Source organism: Arvicanthis niloticus, chromosome 29 (genome assembly GCF_011762505.2).
Source record: "Arvicanthis niloticus isolate mArvNil1 chromosome 29, mArvNil1.pat.X, whole genome shotgun sequence".
Lineage (NCBI taxonomy): Eukaryota > Metazoa > Chordata > Mammalia > Rodentia > Muridae > Arvicanthis > Arvicanthis niloticus.
The window spans coordinates 18,014,787-18,030,410 of record NC_133437.1 but is presented as its reverse complement, the minus strand read 5'-3'; the positions used below and the strand labels follow the sequence as shown (position 1 = coordinate 18,030,410).

At 43.5% G+C, this 15,624-nt stretch overlaps 1 protein-coding gene across 4 annotated transcripts in view; it reads right to left on the bottom strand.

Annotated features, from left to right (window-relative positions):
- The window catches only part of Arsb (arylsulfatase B), a 157,774-nt gene that overhangs the window by 121,827 nt on the left and 20,323 nt on the right, over positions 1-15,624 (bottom strand). For all 4 annotated transcript variants that reach the window (XM_076927160.1, XM_076927161.1, XM_076927162.1 and 1 more), the window contains exon 4: positions 8,533-8,740. In XM_076927160.1, coding sequence (XP_076783275.1) covers positions 8,533-8,740 — 208 coding nt within the window. The remainder of the gene's footprint in view (positions 1-8,532; positions 8,741-15,624) is intronic.

Sequence of the window (15,624 nt, the reverse complement as noted above, 5' to 3'; positions counted from 1 at the left end):
TGCTTCTTAAAGCAGAGAATGAAGAGTAAAGAAAAAAAAAAAAAAAAAAAAAAACAAACCCAAGCACAGCAGGGCAGACCTCAGCTTCAGCACTGGTTCTCAGGCCCTCTTATCAGGAAAGAGCCTGCTGAAAATCTGTGGGAGGACGGGGACTTTGCTCAGCAGGCTCAAAGCATATTAGACAGCCACAGAGGAGAGGGATCTGGGACACACTGGCCATGAGCTAGCCCTGGAACGCTCTTGTCTTAGGAGCAAATGCTTTATGACACACACATATACAGCCCCCGCCACTGCCTGCAGGGAGAATCCCGCATGTACAGAGCCGAATGGGGAAGGACATAGCTGTTTGGATGCTTCAGTAGCTAAAATTTAGTCACTCTCAGTTTTCTCCCTTAAAAAAATACCACAAAACTAGAGTAAACAAATCTCCATTTTTATATTGAGGAAAAGATGAAACAATATGAAGACTTTTGTCATTTGAATGCCGGTTTGCTGCCCCCTTGAGACTTAAATGTGTTTCCTTTACCTACTAATGTCTCTGTTTAAAGATTCCCGACCGATGGCACCTTCCACCCATCCACTTTCTGCTGACTAATAAACTGCTGTCCCTGGTCCTTTCTTCCTCTGGCTGCCTACACCGGCCTGTATACCACTCACGTGCATTAGGAGGTGACAACTGGGGGGGGGGGGGGCAGGGAAAGTGGGAGAGAACACTCAGCTGTCCTGTTTTACCTCCGATTGGCAGGGAGAATGAAAGCCTAGGAAGTATATATAATGAGAATTTGCTGTTTTCAGGCAAACAGAAAATGCACATTTTGTTCTATACCAATCCTCACCCACTTCTTAAAGGTGCTACATACAGATTAAAAAGACACTTTGGCCAAAAGCTAAGCAGCCATCCCATGGCTCTTGTTTCAGCTGGAGGTCCGTTGCATTCTTTCAATGACCAGGGTGGGTTGGGAGGCCTCTAACCCCTCCCCAGCTCTATCTTCCGAGAACTCCATTCATCCAGACATGCCTTGCTTAGTTCCTATGACGTGACCGACCTGTGTCCTTCACATCACAGCCCACTGACCTAGAGGCTGTCAAACCGACCTGAGCTGGAGTCCACCTCACTTAGGAAGTCCTGAGCATGACTGCAGATTACAAAGGAATGCATGCAGCACCATGATTAGGGGACACGAGTAAAGTCCGTGACATTAGGGTGAGGTCACTCTTGTCATCCTTGCTGTCTCTATGAGACCTCCAGGGCAGACCCTTTCCTCTCCCTCTCCCTTTCAAATCTAGGCACGAACCAGTTCCCATCCTTCTGTGAATTAACCCCAGGTTAGTCCTACTTGTATCTTTCCTTCTCTGTGTAAAAGAAAAAGGTTTCTATAGTACATACTAACACTGTCAGTTTCATACATCGTAGAGCTTGGTTGGATAGCGTCTTATACTACAGGGACTTAAGGAATGGCTCAGTGGTTAAAACACTGGCTACATTCCCAGAGAATCCTGGCTCAGTTCCCAGCACACACATGACTCTCACAACTGTCTATAATTCTGGTTCCAGGAGATCAGATGCTCGAGTCTGACTCTGTAGGTACCATGCCTGGTGCAAGACACACGTGCCGGCAAAAGAGCCACACACAAAAAATAATTTTCTTAAATTAAGAAGTCATGTACTACCAGCAGGCTTGTTGGATGGCTTATCTTAAGCTCTTGAAGGCAGAACTCGAAACTTTTCTATGTGTAAATCAATCAGAGGTCAGCGTGTGACTCTTTCTATAGAGGACAGGGGCAGAATGTTAGAATTTAAAGGGACCTGGCTGATCAAGCTGACGAGGGACACAGTTGTGATGTTTCCATTCTCCATCTGACAGGATTCAGAATCACACCTCTGGGTAGTGTTGACCAGTATCCTTAGGAAAAGGTCTATCCAAGGAGGAAGGGCACTCTGAGCAGAGGCAACACCACCCATGGGCTGGGATCCCATACTGGTGGAAAGAAGAAGCACACTTAGCAGCAGCTGCTGTTCGCACTCATCTTCCTCGGAGCTGCGGTTCACCAGAACCTTCTTGAACCAGTTCCTAATTTTACTTGGTTCCTCCGAAGTAGAATTCTTGACACCATCACAGCCCTGCAGTCGTGTTTGGACAAGACTACCTTGTCCAAGTAACACATTCAATAACACTGCTCTGCAGAGTTGACAGGTATATGTTAATGATTAGCCTGTTCGACAGGAGTGATCTCTTGAAACACTTGCTGAGGCTGCTGCGGGAGGACACAGCAGCTATGAACAGACAAGAGGAACGTGAACGGGCAGGGCGCTGCGCATGCGCAGTGGCTTTACTTCCGTATACCAGCACTTTCTAGGTGCTCACTTCTCTCTCTAATCTACCATCATCCTCACTCAACCGCCTGCCCGTGGAGCTTGTGCAACCAAACGCCCCTCCTGCCTCAAAGGGAGGTTGAGCTCCAGGAATTTTTGAGACTAGTCAGAAACGGAGCCATCATAAACATGACCTTTAAAACGAAACACAAAGGGAAAGGAGAAAATAACTCTAAAAAAAATTAGAAAGCTTCCTGCAGTTTTAGTCAATAAATACGCTCAGTTCAATACGCTCTTCCATTAATAATGAGCTCAGAGAAAGGCCATGGCGCTAGCTACCCACAGAAGCGTGAGAATGTTCATTACTTCATGTTATACAAGGTAAAAATTCAAAATATCAACAATGCAATATTCTTGCATCTATTAAATAATACAATAAAACACCGACAATCTATAAATGTAAGAGTCGAGAGGCGTCCTTTCCTGAGACACAGATGGAGCATTCAGTGGGCTGTCACAGAGACACTAAAAGCAAGACTTGTCTAGAGCCCTTAAAGTGCATTGGCTATCATTTTCCCTCAGTGAAGTAAGCAGTAAGGAAACAACCCTTATGAGTAAAAATGTCACGTGACCCAACATGCTCTTTGTGCAGACACCAATATGCAACATCTCAAGAGTTAGCACGGGATCAATAGCTGCCTCAAGGACAGGTCGTTCCAGTCTCATAGGTTCAACCCACTTACTGATACTCTCTCTTTGACAGACGTTTGTTAGAAGTGTATGCCACAGCAAGGTGTGCAGTGGCGTGCAGCGTGACCTGGTTTATTCCGCTAAGAGTTCTCAGCTCTGTGAGACATTCACAGGTCTAGAACTAGCTAGCTAGCGGTCAGATGGCTTGTTCCTAGCACAGAGCTCTATGCTATTGTGTAACTCTGCCAACTGCACAGCAAACTTAAAGCCATGGAGCAGCACTCAGTTCTATTGCTAACTATGCATTCTGGAGGGAATCCTGGATAAATATGGAGAGGGGACTTGGGAAATACAGCTGTTACATATAATTCGTTTGAATTCTGTTGGAAATAATCAATTATGCATAATTTTTTGCGAATGCTGAAGTGATAAGTGTTAATTAAACCTTTACATTCTTCAGTTACTTTCTACGTCTCAGCATAAATCTGCTGCTGACCAGGCTCTGGTGTTCTAAGATGTCACTGACTTCATGGATAAGGCCCTTCTCCACTGTGCAGTGCTGGGCTGAGCACCTCGGAGCCTGCTCAGCTAATGGTAACTTCACTTTAGAGTCAGAGAGGCCCCCAGGCCCGTTTCACACATTCTAAATTCCTCAGGTTTAAAACCCACATGCACAATGAATCCATAGCCACCACGTGATTCTCCTATTTCTTAAATCTCTTCTTGTAGCTCAATCTCTCACCCTGCTTTATTGTCAGAGGCTCCTAGAAGCCCTGTTCTCTGTGTGGTTCCACACACCCTGAGGATCAGAAAGACCTGATCCTGCTAAACACCTGCTATTATTTCCCCAGTGCCAGAGGAGACCGAGTAAACCAACAAATGGCCATTTAAACAGACCGTGAAACTGAGCCAGAATAAACAAAGCTCATTAGTGGAAAAGTGGGACCCAAACTCTGATCACATTCTATCAAAGAAGGATAAAGGGGTCACTGTTGTATAAAAAGAACACAATGGTCTGTGTGTAATGGGACAAGCAATATTTGCTTACAGTAAAATTCATCTCATATTGTAGAAAGAATGGATAAGGTGGGGCTATAGCCAAGCAGTAAGTTGCCTACATGGTCTGTGAAACTCCTGATTTGAAACCTAGCACAGGAAAACAAATAAAGAAACAAATTAAATCCATACCAGGATGACGTTAATCAATCAATAATAATTTATATCAGTAGGGGCTTGAAGAACAGAATGATTAAATTCAAGCTTGTCTCCTTAGCTTTAATGACGAACCTAGAAATGAGCACTTTTTCTTTTTAAGAAAAGATTTATTTTTATCTTATGTGTATGGATTTTTGCCTGCATGCATGCATGTCTACACCATGTGAGTGCAGTGCCCATAGAAACCAGAAGAGGGCGTCAGATCCTTTGGAACTGTAGTTACAGACAGCTGTGAGCTGCCATGCGGGTGCTATGAATAGAACCCCAGTCTTCTGGACAAGGAGGCAGGCTCTTACCATTGAACCATCTCTCCAGCCCCTACTTTTTCTCCAACTGAAAGCTACCTGGGAGAAGATGGACTCTATGCTTGGTTAGTTTCTGGCAGATACATATATATACAAGGTAAATTCCCAGGATTTGAATGAGAGTTACCTCAGCTCAGAGGTCCTCAAATTTCTATGTATAAAGTAATTGTGTAGAATGTTATTACAAGTTCTGAGGCCCCCAATCCCAGGGTTTAGATTCAGTACATCTATGGGAAAGTACAAGAAACTGGTTGCACATTTAGGAACACTGAGAACCCCTGGTCTAGCTGATCAAGAACTGGCTGGCACCTGTGAGTAGCCCTGCACAGAATGGGATTTTGAACAGACTCCTTAAATTTTGGTGGCTGTTTCTAGCTGTGGCACACCCATGGCCTCTGGCAGCTTCCAACTGTGGAGCGATAGGCTTCAGGCCACAGATCATGGTGGCCTGAGCTAAGGAGAGCAACCACCGCTTAGATAGTCTGCCCAAACCTCAGCTTTTTAAAATATTATCAGTAACAATGCGCTAAAAAGGACAATTGATTAACAGTCAGATATTGACTCCAGGAGATCTGAGTTTGAATTCTGGCTCTCTGGAGTGTCTGACATGAGGCTAACCTCAGAGCTTCTTGAAGTTTGGGTTCCTTCTTTGATAAAATAGGGACTGGGAGTGAGCTCACAACATAACCTCAAGCTATTCCATGAGCAAGTACAGGGCAAGGGGAGGAAAAAACTAGAGGGGCACTGGGCGTGCAGTCGAACATTAACAGTGAAAGTTCACTCTACCATGAAATTCAGAGGCCAAGGAAGTACGGACTGCAGAGATATTAAAAACACAGGCACAATAACCTCCACCCGGGTCACTGAAGGACTGAATCAAAATGGCAAAACTCTCAGCTGGCGGTGCAGAGGAGTGGGGGAGATTGGGGAAAAGGACGGAAAGCCAGAAAGGGATAAGAAAAGAAGCCAATGAGCAATTCATCTGTTAAAGTTTGGGTTTCCCTCTGTGTCAAGCAGAATAAAGGCAACAAGCTAAAACGTGGACACCGAAAACTTACGGGGAAGAAGAATCATGTGGGGTGCAATCACAGGAGTCACCATATCTCAGGCTAATTCATTTTTAAAACATTGGGCGCCTCATATCAGACGTAAGTAAGAAGATTTAAACTATGGAGATAACTTTTAAAATGCCCCCAAAGAAGGTTCTAAGGACCGTCTACTAACTCAATATCTCTAATTTCCCGTCTCTAACCATAGAACGAGACAGGAAACTACCCAACTATTTTATCACATGAATTTAACGAAGACGACAGAGCCTGCTGGTGATAAGGGAAACCAGCTCCGTTCTCAGTTGTGGATTGATGGGAAAATCTTAACAAAAACTCCACTAAATCAAATTAGGGGCATTACAGAAGCACACAGTTATAATCAAGCTGCATTTAACCCCCAACAAAGCAAAGATGACCTGAGATTAGACATCGGAGCATCAGGACATGAGACAGCTCTAGTGTCAGGTAACCACCATGCTTTCAATGAGAAGCCTCAAATATTATTTTTGCCAAATTGAATAAAATGTTACAGATGTTTATAAAATGATTAGCTCTGTTTTAAAATATGCACACAAATCTGAGATCATGGAACAAAAGAAACACTGATCTTCAAATATTTTTTTCATTCTCACATATCATGAAAAAAATTTATCCCATCTCTTCCCAGACATTCTTGACACCAATGTCTCTATTCCTGTGAGAATCACTTTGAGATATTTAAGAGTTTCCAGAGTGAACATCTTCACTTCTGGCCCTTTTTAGGTCATGAGTAACATATTAATCCTTACTCAGAAAACCACTGTCCAGAAACTGTGTAATCATGACAAAGGCTTGGGTTTTTAAATTTAAAGTCTTCAATTTTTTGCGATTATGAGGGCATTTTCAAGAATAATTGCTAAATTGTTATTAAGTGTCCTGGCCTCCTTTTTGATCATTGTTTGTAGAGACTCTACAGGCCTTCAACACCATCGCTGATAAAAACACGATAGAGGGTTTTTTCCTTTTAATGAAGTAAACTGAGGCTGACTCCAAGATTATAAGAAACTCTGTAAAGAATTAATCTAAGATGTCTTTCTTTTTTTTTTTTTTTTTTTTTTTTTTTTTTTGGTTTGGGTTTTTTTTTTTTGTGAAAAAAAAAAATCATCTCACATTCAAGCCTCATCAATACAGGGGACACTTTGGAAATTATAGGTAGATGACAGTAAAGCAAGGGCATAAGCTGCTCACAGAGACACCACTGGCCCACTCTGCCTGGATCCTTAGTAGCTCATTACTGCAGCCATGGAAACAGCTCTGAGGTGTTGGGAGGTTGATGAGAACACAAACACCCTCTCACCAGGGAGGGGGTTGAACACAAAGGAGCCCAGCACTGCAGAGGCTGAGAGAGGAGGACTGAGAATTCAGATCAGCTTGGCTATAGGGTAACCAGACCCTGTCTCAAATAAACAAACAACTGCCATCATTGAGGCCAGAAAATGCCACGGAGGGGTCTGAAACACAAAACCAGACATGCCCAAATGTGGCTGTGTGACCCTGGGCTAAATGTTTCTTTGTGTCTAGCCCTCATATCTGCAAGATGAGGAAACAGTCCTCAGGGATGTATTACTCTGAGGGTTGGTAAACTTAACCATGTAAGGCTCCTGAAATTGTCTTGTATACAATAAGTGCTTAAACTCACTAGATTTGATAACTATACTCAACTAAAAACAAATCAAAACAAAAGGACAACAGAAGCAACCATGAGACCAGCAAGATGATTCCTCCTTGTGTGACCTCACCCCTACACTGTAACACTTCAGCGAAATTTGCTGAACGATAAACTCTAATGTCTTGGGTGGAATTGCCAATCAAAGATTTTGGTGTTAGCCAAGGTCACAAGGATTTGAAGAATTCACTCACCTGAAATACTGATTTAAACAAAAATACAAACATATTGGGGGGGAGGAGGGACTTGGATAATATTGTGAACATAGCGAACTTTAAAGATGTATATACATATATGTATCATACGCATATCAAGTACATTCACACCCATTAAAAAGCAAAATAAACTGTAGAAAGGGAGTTATCAGGAGCTAAGAAAGAGTTGGTGATTAACAACTTTGTGATTGAGAGAAATTCAACACAAACTTTAGGAAAGACTGATAAATAAATTTTCCAAGCAATAAAAGAATTGTAAAGAATACAGAACAAGAAGCTAAGAACGTTAGAAGACTTATCTTTGGTGGCCCGCCTCCATGAAGGTGGTCTCCAGCCATCTCTGGTGGCCCGCCTCCATGAAGGTGGTCTCCAGCCATCTCTGGTGGCCCGCCTCCATGAAGGTGGTCTCCAGCCATCTCTGGTGGCCCGCCTCCATGAAGGTGGTCTCCAGCCATCTCTGGTGGCCCGCCTCCATGAAGGTGGTCTCCAGCCATCTCTGGCCACAGAGGTTTTATTTTTCTTTCACCATTTTTTTGCACCTACTTTTTCTATTGAATGTGTAACTTTTATTGTCAGAAAACAATTTTAATGCAAAAATGTCTTACACCTGGAGACTCTAGACCAAGCTTCATTTGTTCCTTTTCTAATCTGGCTTTATCGTGCCTGTCTCTGCCAGGACACAGACCTTCGGTTAGCAGCAGTCATGCAGTCTTAGCAGAAGGCTGTGGTGACCAGCACTCTGGGGAGCTGCCATCCTGTTACCCTGTGGATATGCAGTCCCTGCTAATTCACTCAGTGAGTGAGTACTGGTCTTCAAGTACACTCCTGGTGCATTAAAGAAAAAGGAGGAAAGGTTTGTAATTCTCTTTCCTTGTTCACATTGCGACCAATGTGAATCAATGTGAACCAATCCACTACCGTGCTTGGCATTTATTTTCCTGTGGAAATGCTAACTTCTCCAGTCTGTCTTCATTCTACCTACTGAATGACACATCCTAGGGTTTGCCAAGAGATGGATTTCCAGAACTGCTGGACTGACCTGTGGAGAAGATGAAGACTGTGTTGTTCCAGAGCCCATGGCTTTTCAAGGCTTTGGTGACATTGCCCACTGCTTCATCCATGAGGGACACCATCCCTGCGAAAATACGTCTGTGCTTATCTTGGATGAAGCCATATGGCTCCATGTACTCCTCAGGGACCTGCAGGGGATCGTGGACAGACTGGAAAGCAAGATAGAGGAACAGTGGCTGCAAAGAGAATTTGTAAACCAAACATCAGTTGAAAGAAATGGAGGCTTTAAATACAAAACATGAGACAATCAAGATTTCTCAGTTCATATAATTTTAAGACAATCTACAGAGTGTACCAAAATATCTGTGAATCATATGTATGATAAGGAACTCACATCCAGAGTACATAAATAATTCAACAATAAAAGGTAATTTACTTAAGTACAGAGAATTTAAATAGGTATTTCTCCAAAGAAGATGTAACAAATGCTTATCACCAGGGGACTGCAGACAAGTACTGCAGTAAGATACCACTGCTTCATACTCATTAGGCTGCTTATAGAGTTTTAAATAGAAAGCAAAACTGCTGACAAAGCTATGGAGAAATTAGATAGTAGGAATGCAAAGCAATATATACACAGACACTGAAAAAGCAGCACGGAGCTCCTTAGTATTGCACACGGCTACCATACAACTCGGCAGTCTTGTTCCTAGAAAACCATGAAAGCACATGTCCATGTGAAATGCACACGGATGCTCTCATTGCAACATTGGTCATAATGGCCAAGAATTAGGAAGCCTCGACGTTCACAAATTGATGGATGTAAAAATAAGATTCAGAATATTTTTAATCACAGTGTATACCAACTAAATAAGCAGCGACAACACAGTTGGGCTTTTATGAAAAAAGAGCCAATCAGAGACTATATCTTGTATTACTGTATTGATTTAAATTTTCCAAAGAGGCAAGTCTATGGAGACAGAAAGTAGGTGAGAAGATGTCTGTGGCTATGGGGAATTCTGGGGAGAAGGAGGAGGAGGGACTACTAGGAGATAGAAATGTCTTTCAAGAGTGATGAGAGGTTTTAAAACTAGATCATGGTGGTGATCAAATGCCTCTTAAATTTCTTAGTTAATTGTATACTTTGAGCGAATTTTATGATATACAAATTATGTCTCAGTAAATACGTTCAAAAGATGACGAGACCCAGAACAAAATATGAAGGTCAAAGTCCTAGAATGGACAGAGGGCTCTGACCCAAATAAACAATAATCTCAACACATATTGAATGCTTTATATAGAAAACACTCTGATAATAATCTGGCTACTCTATCTCATTTAACACTCAAAACCATCCTGTTATTATATTCATATTACAAACGAGTTAACCAAGGCTTCAAAAGGTTAGATGTATGCCAGGTGTCATTATTTGATGAGGGCTCTCCTACTGGTAACCTCACTGTTACAATGTTGCCATGCACCAACAGATAAGTTAGCTAAAAATAAAGAGAAGTTTACAGAGTTTTGTTTAACACAGTTTTGAGGAAACAACTGGGTTTTGTTTGATTTTTGATATTGAACCAAATAAATGTGAGGCCAGTTTAATCACTGGAAAGAAGTATGATCCACAGGTTCTGTTTTTTCTCTATGCCAGCTCGGAACAGTCAGCATCTGTGATATACCAGGTCAGCCCTTTCTCCTTAGGGGGCCTCTCTGCAGATATCCCCTGCACCATACCTTATATAATTTTTCAATATGTTTAAAACCCTCAATGAAACAATCAATACTTTTGATCCAAGAATAAGCACATTTATGTGAGGCATTTAAATCATAAATGAATGAAGCAAAAAGGCAGATGGGAGAAACTCACTTCACTTTTTATTGTAAATTGTTCTAAATTATACAACCCTGGGATGGAATGACTGCCAATCAATCAGTGGACGGAGACCTATGATAAGAGGAAGGACTACCCATGCAGGGAGCGCCAATAGATACCCTTATGTTTATTTGGAGTTCACACATTTTGAATTAAATGTTAAAATTAAATGTGCACTTTTTCCATGAAAAAAAAAAAAAAAAGACTTCAAATTCCTACTCTTAAAGTCTATAGCAACACTCCTGACACGATTTTGCTCTGGCCCTGCTCGTCCACACACGCCTTCCACTCTGCCCAGACAGGGCATGCTGACACTCCGGGGTTCCTCTGGATAAAGGTGAAGCTGGCCAATCAGGTGACTGTCACATGTGAGAGCCTCACACTGCTTGCTGACTAGATCCTAATGTCATAATTTACAAGAAGAGATGCAAGTGTTCTTTGAACAATGACAACAGAAAGTTGTCCCTTCTTTCACTTCATCCTGAGCAGCCCGGGGCAGTTTGCTGTGGGGTGAACAACTCCATGTATTTGCATAGCTCTGCATTACCAGGAGCTGTGTGTGCACAGCCCATTTCACGGGGTTAGGACCACTGAGACACAGCTTATATACTCCTTGCTACCCACTTTGTTTTATTGTTTGAGACAGGGTCTCTCTATGTAGCCTGGCTGGCCTAGAACTCACTATATAGATCAGGCTAGCCTCAAACTCACAGAGATCCACTGCCTCTGCCTTCCCAGTGCTTGGGTTAAAGGTGTGTGCTGCCACACCCAGCCATCTTATATATTTATATCACCATTATAAATCATGTTTTCAGCACTCAGAAGGTGAACTTTATTCATAAACAGCCCAGCCTCCAACTTCACCAAGTGGAAGTATTACTATAGCATTTTTAATGTGTGTGTGTGTGTGTGTGTGTGTGTGTGTGTGTGTGTGTTTTGCCTGCATATATGTCTGTGCATCATGTGCATGCAGTACCCACAAAGGCCAAAAGAGGGCATTAGCTCCCCTGGAACTGGAGTTATAAACAGTTGTGAACCACCATGTGGGCGCTGGGAACTGAACCAGGTCCTCTGCAGGAGCAGCACGTGTTCTTAACCACTCAGCCATGTCCCCAGCCCCACTGTACTAAGTTTAAATTACGAGGGAGGGGAGAATGGTAGCCTTTGTACTGCATGGTAGTCTGATAAAAAGAATGACTATCTAAGGCTTGAAGGTTCTCCAACTTCAGGTTCATCGATTACATCTGGGGATTGTAAGTGTATCAATGAACCTGAGGTCCTCGGCCTTGGAGAGAGGCCCCTTCTCACTTCACTGACTCCTGATTGACAATGAAGTCCTGCCCCATATTAACCTCCACCAATTTCTGTTTCTTAGAACCTAGTATATCCTTGGTATTTTCTTGATTCCAAACTCTTATTCTGATCAGCTCAGTCATAGCTGCCAAACTTTACCCCAACCCTAATTGTGACCCTTTCAAGTATCCGAAGACTATAAAATGGAATCCTGGTTGGGAAAGCATAACTAGACATTTAAGTATCACATAAAACCCATACTTAACTAGCTGCATACTTGTGGGACCATGAAAGGTAGCCTGGTTCCCGGTTGAGCTAAGGCTTGAAATTCCGGAAACACTGAAGGAACGGTAGGTGCTTCGCCTGTTCCTGGGGACCAGGTCCCTGTCACTAGCCGCAGGCCTCCATAGATTTTCGTCCATCAGTCATGTAAGGGCAACACCCCCAAAAGGCCTAGAGGGCTTAGCCAATAAACTCTCTTTCCCAGACAATCCTCCCTGCAAAAGGTATTTAACCTCAGGCCCGTCCTGAGAAGTGGGGTGTGATTTTACTCATCCACTTTCCGCCATGACAATAAATGCCTTAAAACCACGGACTACCTCTTTTCATCTGGATCCGCTGTGGGGAGTCATGGAGAAAGCCTTCACCAACAGAGCGGCTGTCTAATCTCCCACAGACCTCTCTGCACCCCCAGCCGTGGCTGCCACGAAGTCCAAGCTCAAGCCTGCAGCCACCAAGCCAAAGACTCTCCCCGTGGGACTAGCCAGAGCTCCCCACTTTTCCCCTCTGGCCCCAGGGTAGATCCAGCCCATGGGCCCCCACTCTGTTCTCAGCTCGTCTGCAGCTCCCAGCTGTGCCTGGTTGTCCAAGAGCCTGAGAACCAGACGGCCCTGGTCTCATCACAGGCCAAGGGACCTCCCAAACCAGCTCCGGCTGTCCCGCACCTTAGACTGTGCTTCCCCACCCCCCAGAGCGGTGTTCCACAGCTTCTCTATGGCCCAGCACCTGCCTGGTGACAGCATGGGGTAAGCAAGGTCAACATTTCCCGTGTCCTGCCTCCGGAGCAGGCCGTGCCCTGTGGCAGAGCGGATGCCCGACCCATAACCCTACACATACTCATATAGGAGATGCCGATGGGTCTTTTCCCTTTCCTATTATGTTCCATGGCTCCTGAGATCTGTACTCTAAACATCCTCACTATGGAAAGAAATCACACATCACTAAGGAGGAAAGCCTTATTTTTACGTCTTTATACGTTTCCCTAATTCAAAGTATAAATGGGAAAAACATGAATACATTTTGAAACTACTATTCTATCTTTGACATCCAAATTAAGACATTTTTTCCCAGCTTGTACTCACACAAAGAAAGTCTTCCACTAGGAGTTATTGTTTTGCTTTCCTTAGGAAGCTTCTAGTAGATTAGATATAGAATTTGTTTTTTAATTCTTCAAAGTGCTGCTGTACTATTTTTAACAGAAAGTCATGTTATGAATATATTACTTTCTTTTTATAGTGCTATCACTATGAGAGTCACCCTGACATCAAGGAGAAAGGATGTCCCTTCCTGACACATGTAAAGACATGTTGGCTTGTGAACACTCCACGTGAATAACCTTTAATGACTTCCGTCATAGAACAAATGTCATGTTACAATCTATATACGGCACCTGATAGCCTAGCATAGAATTAGGTTAAATCCTGGGGAAAGATGTTGCAAAGATGCAGCTCCTGAAACCAGTGAGTGGCATCACCGTCTTGAGAACTGAAACTAGGAGCATCTGTGTGGAGAAGCAGCCTTGTGAAATGGCTGGGCTGCTACTTGACTATTCTTTCCTTCACTTATGACTGTGCTTGGGGACTCTAGGAATGATGAATAGTTCTTCAGAGCATCCCAGACACTGGCAGGAAACGATCTCCTATCTGGTGATTTCACAATGCTATCTACGAGTAGTGTCGTGTTAACAACACCCCTCCCATGGGATGTGAGCTCTTGAGGCCTGTGACTGTCCTCAGTTCCGGTGCCTTCTACACCAGCCCAGTTTAGCTGCCCACCCACAAGCAACCACTTCTCCACAGCTGCTTCCTCTTAGCTGCTTCATGCTGTGAGGGCACCAGGAGACAATACTGTTCTGTACACATTTCTATTTTTTTGTTTTGTTTTGTTTTGGTTTGGTTTTTCGAGACAGGGTTTCTCTGTGTAGCCCTGGCTGTCCTGGAACTCACTCTGTAGACCAGGCTGGCCTCAAACTCAGAAATCCACCTGCCTCTGCCTCCCAAGTGCTGGGATTAAAGGCGTGCGCCACCAACACATTTCTAAATATCTGAGAGATTGTTCCCCTTTCTTCATGTTTCATGGCAGACATAGCTTCCTAGAAATGTCAGCATTACACCCTTAAAAATCCAAAGTGTGGCAAAGCTGAGACCAGTCAGTCTCCAGGAAAGATCCCTCATACTGAGTAAGAGTGGCAAAGATGGAGCCTGGAAAGTTCTATAGCAGACAAGGCAACACTGGCAGGTCACTAAGTCTGAACAGGTAGATAAGCCAGCCTCTCATCAAGCCTTTTATTGCAGACAGATCTCTCTGTTGCATACAGTTGCATCATTAGATCAGATTGTGAGCCTGGAATAGAAAGCTGGCATCTGCTTGTCTCGGCACTTGTGAGTGTGTCAAGCTAACACTCACAGATCCGCCCTAAGTACACAGGGTCTCCATAGTGGCAGCGTGGAGAATCACTGAGATGAGATGATGAAATATTAATGCCTCTGTCCTGCCTGTGACCAATACCTCACAGTATCTGACATCAGCATTTCTTGCAAATGTCCCAGGAGGTTCTAATATGATGTCAAGACTGGGACCATGGAGCTGAATATGAACTGGGATTCGAAATCTCTGCACTCAGACACTTGCTGTGACTAGGGATGGTGCATACAGTAGATGCTCTGGAGTCAGAAGTGAGAGATCACGTTCTGACTCCGACTGTTTCAACAGCCCTGTGGCTTTGAACAGTCACTTCATTTCGCCAAGCCTGTTTGCTTAAGCAAACAGTATGCCTCCTTCAAAGGATAATAAACAGTTCCCTGAAAACCTTACTTTGGTTTTCTTGGTATTAGGCTATGTCCATAAAATGCTTCCCATACAACTAAGAGCTACAATTCAGCCAGAGAGGGGCACCCTTGCTAACAATACCTCCATGCTGTGCGAGCTCTTAGGACCTCCTGCTGTCCTTCAAGCCTTGCCCACCCCCACCCCCGTTTAGAACACTCACCCACAGAGAACCGTTCCACCCCAGATGCACATTCTCATCCATTCAATGTTACATGGAGCCACTCACCTAGCCCACCAACCATCTTGGTTTAAATCTAGACTTAAAATGTGCAGGTTTCTAAACATTTGCGAGAATGTTCCCCTTTCTTCATGTTTCATGGCAGTTTGCCTAGAGATGTCAGGTAACTATGTCGGCTTTTAAATACCTAAAGTTATGGCAAAACTGAGCACAGTCACCAGGGAAGATTTCTCATATAAGAGTATTCTTCGATAAGAGTATCAAAGACAGAGCCTGGAAGATTCTGTACCAGACAGTCATTAGCGGGTCTGAACAGGTCTGAACAGGTACACAAGCCAGAACCCTGCAGAGGGTCCAGACATTGTTAAAGAGAGAAAGTGCAGAAAATTGGAAGGAACTGGACACTTTCTCAAATTTTCCATGCCAGGTAGACTCCCACCGAAGGACAATTTTTTTAAGTGTGCTAATACAATTCTTCATAAAGACATGCTTTAAGCCTGGTGTCTCACAACAAAAATATCTGCTCTGTTTGCAAAGCACCTATGTGCTAAACCCAGACAATTTATATTTTAGGCTTCTCTTTTCTCTTCCTACCTGCAGCTAAGTTTGCATATGACACACCTGATAGCTTCCTTATGGCATCTGTGAAAACCAATATACATGCA